Source organism: Pan paniscus, chromosome 4 (genome assembly GCF_029289425.2).
Source record: "Pan paniscus chromosome 4, NHGRI_mPanPan1-v2.0_pri, whole genome shotgun sequence".
Lineage (NCBI taxonomy): Eukaryota > Metazoa > Chordata > Mammalia > Primates > Hominidae > Pan > Pan paniscus.
Window position 1 is genome coordinate 126,953,803 of NC_073253.2, and position 11,886 is coordinate 126,965,688.

The window sequence follows — 11,886 nt, forward strand, 5'->3', positions numbered from 1 at the left end:
AAAATTGTGAAGCATGGGAGGAGGTCAAAATATCAACACTAACAGGAGTTTGAAAGAGGTTGAATCCAACCTTTATGAATGACTTTGAAGGGTACAACACTTCAGTGAAGGAAGCAACTGCATGTGTGGTAGAAATAGCAAGAGAACTAGAATTAGAAATAGAGCCTGGGCTGGCTCCCAGCACTTTGGGAGGCTAAGGTGGGAGGATTGCTTGGGCCCAGGAGTTCAAGATCAACCTGGGCAACATAGCAAGGCCTCGTCTCTACAAAAAAAAAAAAATCAGCCACGCATGATGGCATGCACCTGTAGTACCAGCTACTCAGGAGGCTGAGGTGGGGTCGCTTGAGCCTGGGAAGTAGAGGCTGCAGTGGGCTGTGATTACGCCATTGCACTCCAACCTGGGCAACAGAATGAGATCTTGTCTCAAAGAAAAAGAAAAAAAAAAAAAGGAAAGAAAAAAAAAGAAATGAAGATGGAGCCTGAAGGTGTGACTAAATTGCTGAAATCTCATGATAAAACTTGAGTAGATGAGAAGCTGCCTCTTATGCATTAGTAAAAAAAAGTGGTTTCTTGAGACAACCTGCTCCTGGTGAAGATGATGTACATATTGTTCAAATGACAACAAAGAATTTAGAATACCACATAAGCTTAAGCTTAGTTGATAAAGCAGCAGCAGAATTTGGGAGGACTGACACCAATTTTGAAAGAAGTTACTGTAGGTAAAATGCTATCAAACAGCATCACATGCTAAAGAGAAATCTTTCATGAAAGAAAGTCAATTGATGTGGCAAACTTCATTGTCTTATTTTAAGAAACTGTCACAGCCACCCCAATCTTCGGCAACTACCACCCTGATCGGTCAGCAGCAGCTATCAACACTAAGGCAAGACCCTCCACCAGCTAAAAGATGACAACTAGCTGAAGGCTCAGATGACTGGTTAGTATTTTTTAGCAATAAAGTATTTTTAAATTAAGGCATATATCTTTTTTTAGACATAAGGCTATCACACACAATAAACTACTATATGTGTAAACAACTTTTATGTGCACTAGGAAATAAAATTCACGTGACTCACTTTATTGGGATATTGGCTTTACTGCAGTAGTCTGGAACCAAACCTGCAGTATCTGGGAGGTATGTCTGTACCTTAACAGTTTTTGTTGTTTTAGTGCACTTAATTGTCCATGGAGTATTTAAGTCTAAAATTTTCCATAAGAATATCTTTGCAAATTGAAAAAGAACTAGCTCAGGAAAGACAATGTTCTGTGGAAGCTGAATCTATAAGTAGGAGAAATCTCTCACACACACACTGTGTTAGAAAGAAATCTAAATGGCACACTTTACAACATGTGTCTGTACTTGATGTCTGGCTCACTAGGATTATGCCTGAGTTGATAGTTTCACCTAAGGACGACAGATGGTTCAAAATAAAGGAACCATTCATTTTGTCCCAGAAACACAAGGAGTTCTTTACTCATTATTTACTCATCAATTACCCGATGCAAACAAATGATTTCAACATACTAATTCTCATCCCTTTGTATATTTTTCACAACGCTTTGCACCCAGTAGGTATTCAAGGAAAAATAAGCCGAACAAATAATTTTATCCCCTTCTATTTTACAGCTTATTAATTTGGCTTCTAGGGCACCACCACTCTCTCGGTTTTTCTCCCTCGGTTTTTCTCCTACTGCACTGTTTGCTTCCACTCATTCTCCTTTGCTGATTTCTACTCTTCTCCCCGACCTTACACTGATCTCATGTCCCATGGTACTCACTGTCCTTGGTCCGCTTCTATTCTCTACGTACACTCACTACTTGGTAATTTTACCCAGTCTCATGACTTTCAATATCTATAAACTGATGACTATAAAATTTTTATCTCCAGCTCAGGCTTCTTAGTAATATAAATTTGTATATGCAACCTCTTACTCATTTCTAACAGACATTTCAAACTTGACATGTTCAAAACTGAATTTCTGATCTTGCCCCTAAAACCTACTCCTCCTGCAGCTTTTCCCATCTCGCTGATGGCAGCTCAAACCTCTCTGACAATAACTCCAACACTCCAGTTATTTAGGCCAAAAACCTTGAAGTCATGCTTGATTCTTCTCTTTTCCTCAAGGTCCACATCTGATCTATTAGCAAATCCTGTTGGCTAACCCTACAAAATATTTCTAAAACTTAACCACTTCTCACCACTTCCATTACTATCACTATCACTTTAGTCAGAGTGACCATCATCTCTAACCTGATTTTATGCAATAACAGCCGTTAACCTCCTGCTTTTGCCCTTAAACACCTACAGTCTATTCTCAACACAGCAGCCAGGAGACTACCCAGTAAGGTAGTCAGGTGTAGTGGCACATGCCTGTAGTTCCAGCTACTTGGGAGGTTGAAGCAGGAGAATCTGTTGAGCCCAGAAATTAGTGACCGGACTGCGCAATATAGTGAGACCCTCTTTAAAAACAAAAAGGTAGGCCAGGCATGGTGGCTCACGCCTGTAATCCCAGCACTTTGGGAGGCCAAGGCGGGCAGATCACGAGGTCAAGAGATTGAGGCCATCCTGGCTAACACGGTGAAACCCCATCTCTACTAAAAACACAAAAAATTAGCCGGGCGTGGTGGCACACACCTGTAGTCCCAGCTACTCAGGAGGCTGAGGCAGGAGAATTGCTTGATCTCAGGTGGCGGAGATTGCAGTGAGCCGAGACTGCACCACTGCACTCCAGCCTGGGTGACAGAGCAAGACTCTGTCTCAAAAAAAAAAAAAGGTTAAGTAGGTCAATATCACTCCTCTGCTTCAAAATCTTTCAGTGCTCCCCCTCACTGAAAAGTCAAATAGGATGTGCCCTATGCTATGCATCATTATCTCCACTCCTCCTTCATCTCTTACTACTCTCACACCTGTTCACCCTTCTCCAGTCACACAAAGCTGCTTGCTATTTCTGGAATGCATCAAAACATGCTCTCAACATAGGGCCTTTGCAACGATTGCTCCCTTTGCTGGGAAAGCACTTTCTCCATATACCCCTATAGTTAATGCCATCACATGCATCAAGTCTTTGATCAAAAATCATCTTCTTAACCAAGTTAAACGAACCACCTTATTTAAACTGCAACCCAGCCCTTGCCCCTTGCTTTCAATCCCTCTTACTCTGCTCTTTTCTTTTCTAGCAATTATAAGCTACATATTATGTAACTTACCTTTTAGTATATTCATTATCTGCCTTCCCCACTCTTCATGCTATCAGAATGTAAGTCTTACTAGGGCAGACCTGCTTTGTTTATGGATACAACATAGTGCACAGACTAGTGCCTTCAGCTGCTAGACTCCCAATAAGCAACTATAGAGCTAATATATCCATAATAGACCCTTGGGAGTCCAGTAAAAGGACCTTCTGAAAACAGAAATGAACTTGGGAGAATTTTGTCAAATTATTTATCACAAACAAATCATCACTAGGATTCAGATTTCCTTCTTCATACTTCTTTACCCCAAACAAATTCTACACTCATTCAAAAGCACTACCAATGCATCAGTTAACCTCTTATGCTGCCAGATGTCAGGGCTACATTCTGTGTACTGTGGGCAGCTGTTTAGCATTCCCTTGAACAATGCTCCTGTTCCAATTAAGCACAATAAAGTACTTAACACAGCACACAGTGGCCAACATAACTTTATGAACAGTTTAGAAAATTTCCTAAGGCTCAAAAATAGGCAATTTCAGCCAGGCGCGGGGCTCACACCTATAATCCCAGCACTTTGGGAGGCCGAGGCGAGCGGATCATGATGTCAGGAGTTCAAGACAAGCCTGGCCAACATGGTGAAATCCCGTCTCTACTAAAAATACAAAAATTAGCTGGGCATAGTGGCGTGTGCCTGTAATCTCAGCTACTCGGGAGGGTGAGGCAGAACTACTTGAACCGGGACCCAGGAGGCGGAGGTTGCAGTGAGCAGAGATCGTGCCACTGTACTCCAGCCTGGGCTACAGAGGGAGACTTTGTCTCAAAAAAAATAAAATAGGCAATTTCAAAATAAATAATTCTGCTGTTAAAGAGCAGTAGGATTTTTCCATTAAAATGTGAATTTAGTAGCACAAGTAATGTTGAAAATTAAAAGCAGCCGGGCAACTTGGCTCACACCTGTAATTCCAGCACTTTGGGAGGCCAACGCGGGCAGATCACTTGAGGTCACGAGTTCGAGACCACCCTGGGCAATATGGTGCAACCCCCGTCTCTACTAAAAATACAAAAAATTAGCCGGGCGTGGTGGCGCCTGCCTGTAATCCCAGCTACTCCGGAGGCTGAGGCAGAAAAATCGCTTGAACCCGGGAGGTAAAGATTGTGGTGAGCCAATATCGCGCCATTGCACTCCAGCCTGGGTGACAGAGTGAGACTGTTTCAAATAAAAAATAAAATAACATTAAATTAAATTAAATTAAAACCTGCAATACACATCGTAAGCCTTGTATAATACTTTCCAATGCTATAAAGGCTGTTAGATAATTCGCCTACTGAAATTCATAAATCAGCTCACATTGACTTCAAGAATCATCATAAGGAAACAAACACTCATCGAATTATAAATGTATATCTCAAAAAGAGAACTCTGGAAAGTGGTAGAATTTGTGTTGTTCCTATGCAAACATCAGGATCTTCAATAACATAATTTGACCTATCATGGCTTCCGTTGTGACCTGAATAATTGTCACGACCCAAAAGGTCAGCCCAACGTTACTGAGACTCAGTATGCAAAACATTACATATCTGAAAAACTCCAAAGTGAAGAATTAACCAAAGCATTTCATTTCATTTACTGCAACTTTAAACAAAACAATCCAATAATCCACTCACACTGTTTAGTGTTTTGTTTAGAAAATATGTCCCACTTGTTATAGAAACCTCCAAATCAAGGAAAACCTTCCCCAAAACCTTAGCATTCTACCGGGATAAGCAAAGCTAACAGGTTTTAGTTATATGCCTGAAAACTAGCCTTCATGAAGGTCGAATGAAAATCTTTTAAGCTGATGCCGTAACTGTTAACTCGACACAGCAAATTTTGGATCCAAGCACAAAATACTGTAAAATTTCCCAGTGACAGTCTGAAAAAGTACCTACAGTGGTGTTCTTTAAACATGCATCATGTACTACAGAATTCACCATTTGACTGGATGTAAACTTTTAAACTAACTTTGAAAACTTTATCTTTTTTTTAGGCAACTGTACAATATTTCAGAGACCTTTAAAGAAAAACTATTTCTAAATTACAGGGCTGAGATACTTCCTTTACAATTTCCATCTCGTTTTTCATAGTCTACTTAAACGAATGGGCATCTAACTGCGAAACTCATATTACCCAACTCAGAAAATACGACTTAGTAATGGTGCTTTCTTAACGACACTCAGAAGCCCCCGGCAAGGACGGGTACGCGGGTTAAGACCGCATCACAGGCAGGAAGGGCGGTCGGCACCCTGTTGGCGACAAGGGCCTGGGTCAGGGAAGAGACTCAAGAGAACAGATTCCCAATAGCAGGTGCGAGACTCTGGCAAGAGGGCAGTCGCCGCGGGTTTCGGACAGACAGGAGGATGCTGTCTATTGGACTGTGAGACGCACATAAAGGTCAACCAGCCTCACCTCGGGAGTCCGCTCGGGTGGCTTCTTCCTCAACGCCTGCCTAGCGCCAGGGTCCACGGGTGAGTTCATGGCCACGGCCCGGGTACTCCGCAGCCTGCCCTTAGCAGCCCACGCCACAGTTCATTCACACTAGGTAGCGGGTGCGGTACCTTTCCCCCGCCCCAAGGAGGGAACTTCGCGCCGTAACAAGGTCCAAGCTCAAGCAAACAACCCTTCGCAACGCCCGCCTAAGGCCTCTACCCACGCGCGACTGGCCGGAGACAAGTCTGCGCGGGGGCGGGGGAGAGTAAGTGCGCATGCGCAGCACGCACGCGCACGCTAAGAAACACCCAAGGGAGTAACTCCACTGTGACGTTAAAATTGGGGCGGTGCGAGTAAGTCGTTTCCTGCTGTCGTCGTGAGATTTAAAGACACCTCGCGAGACCTCACCTAAATCAGTCACGGGGTCTGCCTTGGCGGTGTGGTTCCGGCTTCTCCATCCGTTGGAGACACCGGAAACGCGCTGAGGACCTGAGCAAAAATAGCATTTTGGGGCAGAACCGTGGGGAGGCGTTCTGACTGGAGAGAACTGCTGTGCCCAAATCCGGAAGCCCAGGGTGTGGCCAAGTCCGGCCTTGCGCTCCCCTCTGCAACTTCTACTGCCGACTTTGAATATGCGGAAGTAGAAGCCGCCATTCGGCAAAGAAGGAATTCCACGCACACCTCATATCTCTTTAAATAAAACGAGATCTCTTGTGAAAGCTGCCGACAGAGAAGTGCTTGATCTATTCGAAACGGACGTCCTGAGACCAGGGCAGAGAAAGCAAACATTCACGGCCAGGATAGGCAGCCGGTGCCGCGGCCAGCTCACGATTACCTTTGAGTCAAAAAACTAGATTTAGACTGCGTTCTTGTAACTAAATGCCCGGGGCAGCCCTCCCTCAGGCAACTGCGTTTAGGGTTGGGACTCGAGTGGCAACTTTTGCAATACTTTTTACATTCTAGTCTGCTTCCCAACAGACCGAATAAAGCCAGTTTTGTTTCACTGCTCCCTTGGTAAGAAAAACAGACCACCCTTAGGAGCAGCCAGAGAGCTGCTGAGGCCGTTTCAACAATAAGCTCACTGACAATTCCAGAATCCATCGTTCTAGGATACTCCTTACCCTTTCTTGTAAGTTCATAGGTAACTAACTTTGGCGACACCACCTTTCCACTGAATTTTAAGCTCCTTGATGGCTGTAACTACATCTAGGTACACCTTGGTATTTCTCACAGCAGTTAGCATAGTTCACTAAATAACAAGGTGATTTATGATTATGACATGCTTTCCAATTAATGACTGCTTCACAGTAATTCTAATGACGTAATAAGAGTTAAAATTATATTTGAAAACAATGAGAGTTCAGACTACAACACCGTTTCTGGGACCGGCAATGACTTAAGGGCTGTTTTCTGTTGGTCCTGGGGCTTGCCCAAACTGGGAGTTTACAACATACTATTAGCATTTCTCTTTTTCAGGTATAGAGCAAAAACTTTACCAGGGAAGTGTGGCATAGCCATTGTAGAAATAAAGTAATTGTGGAAAAAATCACAGGATGTTGCAGACGATCCGTTTTCCTCATTTTTTGTACAAATATAACCTCTCAAAGATCTGCCCAGGATCACAAACAAAAGTTAACCCTTCCATTCTTCAAGGATCAATTTTCAGAGTCACATCAATATTTTGAAAGAGGGAGAAAGAACTATAAAGCATGATCACCATGAACTTGAACTTTAGGGGCAAACAGACCTAGAATTTGTGTCTCTAATATTAGACCTCTTCTAGTTAAGTGACTTGAAGTTATTTAACATCTCTGAACTTCATTTTCCTTATGTTAAATGGGAATATAGTAAAGGACCTATTGCTTCAGAATTTTCTTAAGATTACGTGAGAAAATTCACATGAAGCACTTAGTATGTTGCCTTCATTTTCCTTATGTTAAATGGGAATATAGTAAAGGACCTATTGTTTCAGAATTTTACTGAAGATTGAGAAAATTCACATGAAGCACTTAGTATGTCACATGAAGCACTTAGTAAGATTACGTGAGAAAACTCACGTGAAGCACTTAAGCACTTAGTATGAAGCACTTAGTATGAGAAAATTCACATGAAGCACTTAGTATGCTGCACAATCCGAGCACTCCTTATTATTTCCATTATTTTGCCTCTAGGAAGTGATTTTTTTTTTTTTTTTTTTTTTTTTTTTGAGACGGAGTTTTTCTCTTGTTGCCCAGGCTGGAGAGCAATGGCGCGACCTCGGCTCACTGCAATGTCCCTTGATCTACTCGGGAGTTCAAGGGATTCTCCTGTCTCAGCCTCCTGAGTAGCTGGGATTACAGGCGCCCGCCACCACACCCGGCTAATTTTTGTATTTTTAGTAGAAATGGGGTTTCACCATATTGGCCAGGCTGGTCTTGAACTCCTGACCTCAAGTGATCCACTCAATTTGGCCTCCCAAAGTGCTGGGATTATAGGCGTGAGCCCCCGCTCCCGCCTGGGAAGTGATTCCTCTAAAGTAGAAATTCAACTTTGAATAATTGAATAGATTTTTTTAATATAGGTTTTTTTTTCACTTATAACAATTCAGAAACACATTTAAGTATTTGTGAAGATGTGGAGCAAGAGGAACTCAAACTGCTGGTTAAGTGCAAGTTGGGAAGTCACTTTTGGCAAAAAAAAAAAAAGTAATAAAGTTGAAACATAACACACCTTATGACAGCAAGTCCTTTCTTTGATATATGCCCTATAGCAGCAGTCCCCAACGTTTTATGGCACCAGGGACTGGTTTTGTGAAAGACAAATTTTCTATGGGGGTTAGGGGGAGGGTTTCAGTATGGAACTGTTCCAACTCACGTCATCAGGCATTATTAGATTCTCATAAGGAGCATGCAGCCTAGAGCCCTCACATGTGCAGTTCATGATAGTGTTCCTGTTCCTAGAGAATCTAATGCCCCTGCTGATCTGACAGGCGGAGCTCAGACAGTTATGCTTGCTTACCTCCTGCTGTGTGGCTGCTTCCTAACAGGCCATGGACCAGTACCGGCCTGGGGACTGGGGACTGGGGACCCCTGCCCTATTAATAGAAAAGATGGACAAAAATGTTCCTTATTCATAGAAGCCAAAAACTGGAAATAACTCAAATATCCATCAATACTAGAAGGGATAAATGGTAAAATATTCATCCACAATGGCACATAGCTACATAGCACATAGTGATGATTCTCCAACGTAATGTTGAGAGAAAAAAAGCAAAACAAAATACAGAGTATAATTACACAGACAGAGTTTAAACACAAGCAAAATTAGGTCTTTTAGGGATGCAAATACAGAGGTAAAATAATAAAGAGAAAGCAAGGAAATGAAGTCAGGTTGGTAGTTACAAAAGTGAGAAGGTAGAGAATTATGATCAGGATAGGGCACATGGAGGAGGGGGCTTCTGGGATGCTGAAAATGATCTACTTATTGGCCTTAGTGATGGTTATATGAGTATATATTTACTCTGTTTTCTGTATATATTTCACAAGAGAAAGTATGCAAAAATAATTAGGCTTTCTCATTAGGCAGCAACAGTAAAAATTACATTAATATACATGGTGACTATCCATAACTAAATTTAAGTATACATTTTCAAAATCTATCTTGTCCTTTACTATCTTGTATTACATTGTTATATACAGAGAAAAGTGAGGAGAGACAGTAAAGTTCTAATAGATATTTTCAGACAAAAGGCAACCTCCAGGACAGGATTCACCAGCATTAACTTGTATCTGAAAGAAACATATAATGGTCTGAATGCAAGTAATTTATTAAATTGTGGGAAAATAAGGACTTTTTAATTTGCTTAACTATTTATTTTTGTTATACTTACTACTACCTGACAGCACATTACATATGAGTAACATGTATATGTATTTAATTTTTTTTGGTCTATCCCCTCCACCAAAAGGAAAATATGTAAACTCTATGAAAACAGAAATAATGTATTATTGGCATATCCCTAGTATCCAAACCTATCCCTAGCACATCATAGTTGTTGAATAAATATTTGCTGAATGACCAAGTGCAATTAAGGACTAACTTATTATGAGGGCATTTTGCTATTAGAGAGGTACTTGAATATCATGAAGCTGCTCAAGAGTGAAAAAAAAATTTTTTTTTAACAGAGGTACTTGATTGCTCTCCAGTGACAAAGATCATCTCTGGTTACATAGCTGTTGCATTACAAAACTGAATGCTCAATAAACAGACATAATCATATGTCCATCTTTCCAGAATAACTGCAAACCAACAAAAATGGGGTAAAAAGCTCTGGTTTTAACAGTACCTGAAATGAAGTAAGGAATTGAGATTTGGAGTCTGCTAGAGATTGAGTCACTACTATGGACAAATAAGAGCTTTTACTGACTCAAATCCAGAAGGTCAGTTGTTATCATTGAATCAGAATCTCTGGTGGTGGGAGTATAGGAGCTCATATTTTTCAAAAGCTACCCCAGGTGCTTCCAATATGCAACCAAGTTTGAGAACCACTTTAAACTATAATAACTGTGGTTCTAAACTAGTCTGATCCATCTTTAACCCCAGCCATTGTACCACCCTAAAGAAGGACATTGACTTGTGAGTGCTAGACCAAATATGCCCAAGAATGATATCACAAGATTCTTATGGAAATACCTTCCCTGTACTTAACACATTTATCAAGAGTTTCGTCCTTCCCCTTGAGACAATGTAGGAAAGCAATACTGCCTTTATCATTAATTTGAATTTGTGCACTGAGGTAAATGTAAGGACTGTCGTTATTAAGACAGCCACTTGAAAAGGAAGGAAGCTCAAGCCTCTTTAACTTAATACTCTCCATAGAGTAAATGCAGGTGTATTTGTGGGATGTCTAAGAAGACTTCGTTAACCCAGACAGAGGTGTCTGCAATCTGATGAAGGGATCAGTCTAGATTCAGGTTCACCAGAAACAAAGTTAGTGTTAAAAGAAAGATAAGAAGAACTAGTCACCTGACTATTGGAAGAGAGAGGGTAACTGAGCACATGCTTTAAGACCAAAAGGACACTAAAGTTCTCCCGATAAATAATGGGTGGGAACATATTCTGTTTTGGACTGCTTGTATTTTTGGGGGGGGGGGGGCGGGGAGGGGAAGTCTCAACTAATCTTAAATTTAGAGCAAACAGGGCAAAACCAGTCTGCAGGATGGAACAAAAACAGGGAGCACTACACTCCCCTGTGCCCCCCCATTTCTATCTGCCTAAGCAGTTCCCACTCACAGCTACAATTTTCCAGCCCCACCTTGCACCTTCAGTTTAGGTTTGGTCCTACTTGCCACCCTACCCCACCTTGCATATTGGCAAAGACAAATGAAGAAATCCCGGATATCTTTACAATACAGCTGTCACCACATAGTAGTTGAGAAAACATTCTGGTCTGAGAGACAAGATGAAAACACAGGAAAGACTGTGACTTCAGATAATCACATTAAAGTCTCTGTATCTCCTTTTCTCATTAGCAAAAATCTTCTCATAAACGTTACCAATTTTAAACCTCTAAAATAGCTGACAGCTGTTTCCCAAATACTTGAGACTTCTCTGCTTTGAAACAGTTCACTTACTCTCTTTGGTTAAATGTAAGAGTGATAATATGTAGTATTATATGAAAACAGGTACCTCAAAAAGCCCCTGGTCTAGTCCCGCCCCCAGGACTAACTCTGCCCAGATCAACCTAGCCTGAGCAAGACAGCTTACCAATAAGCCTACTCACTGATGAATCACTGCTATAGAGCAGGCACAAAGCTGATTTCCCTACAATACAGATGAAAACAATAGACTTGCTCAGTCACTTGCAAATCAGTGAACAAAGAGGATTAAAACCCAAACTAATCAGCCAATTTTTTGTAAAGTATAGTAATTTGTATTGAATACAATGTTCTTTTTTATTTGAGATAGAGTTTTGCTCTTGTTGCCCAGGCTGGAGTGCAGTGGCAGGATCTCAGCTCACCGCAACCTCTAGAGGCTGAGGCAGGAGAGAAGCAACTCTCCTGCCTCAGCCACTGGAGTAGCTGGGATTACAGGTGCCTGCCACCACACCCGGCTAATTTTTGTATTTTTAGTAGAGAGGGGGTTTCACCAGGTTTGTCAGGCTGGTCTCGAACTCCTGACCTCAGGTGATCTGCCCACCTCAGCCTCCCAAAGTGCTGGGATTACAGGTGTGAGCCACCGCACCCGG

The 11,886-nt window shown here is 41.7% G+C and overlaps 1 protein-coding gene across 6 annotated transcripts in view; it reads right to left on the reverse strand.

Moving 5' to 3' along the window:
* RAPGEF6 (Rap guanine nucleotide exchange factor 6) overlaps positions 1-9,591 on the reverse strand; it is a 215,353-nt gene extending 205,762 nt beyond the window's left edge. For all 6 annotated transcript variants that reach the window (XM_003829321.7, XM_003829323.6, XM_003829322.6 and 3 more), the window contains exon 1: positions 5,640-9,591. In XM_003829321.7, the coding sequence (XP_003829369.1) occupies positions 5,640-5,708 (69 nt within the window). In that variant the 5' untranslated portion in view covers positions 5,709-9,591. The remainder of the gene's footprint in view (positions 1-5,639) is intronic.
* Between the last annotated feature and the right edge of the window lie 2,295 nt (positions 9,592-11,886).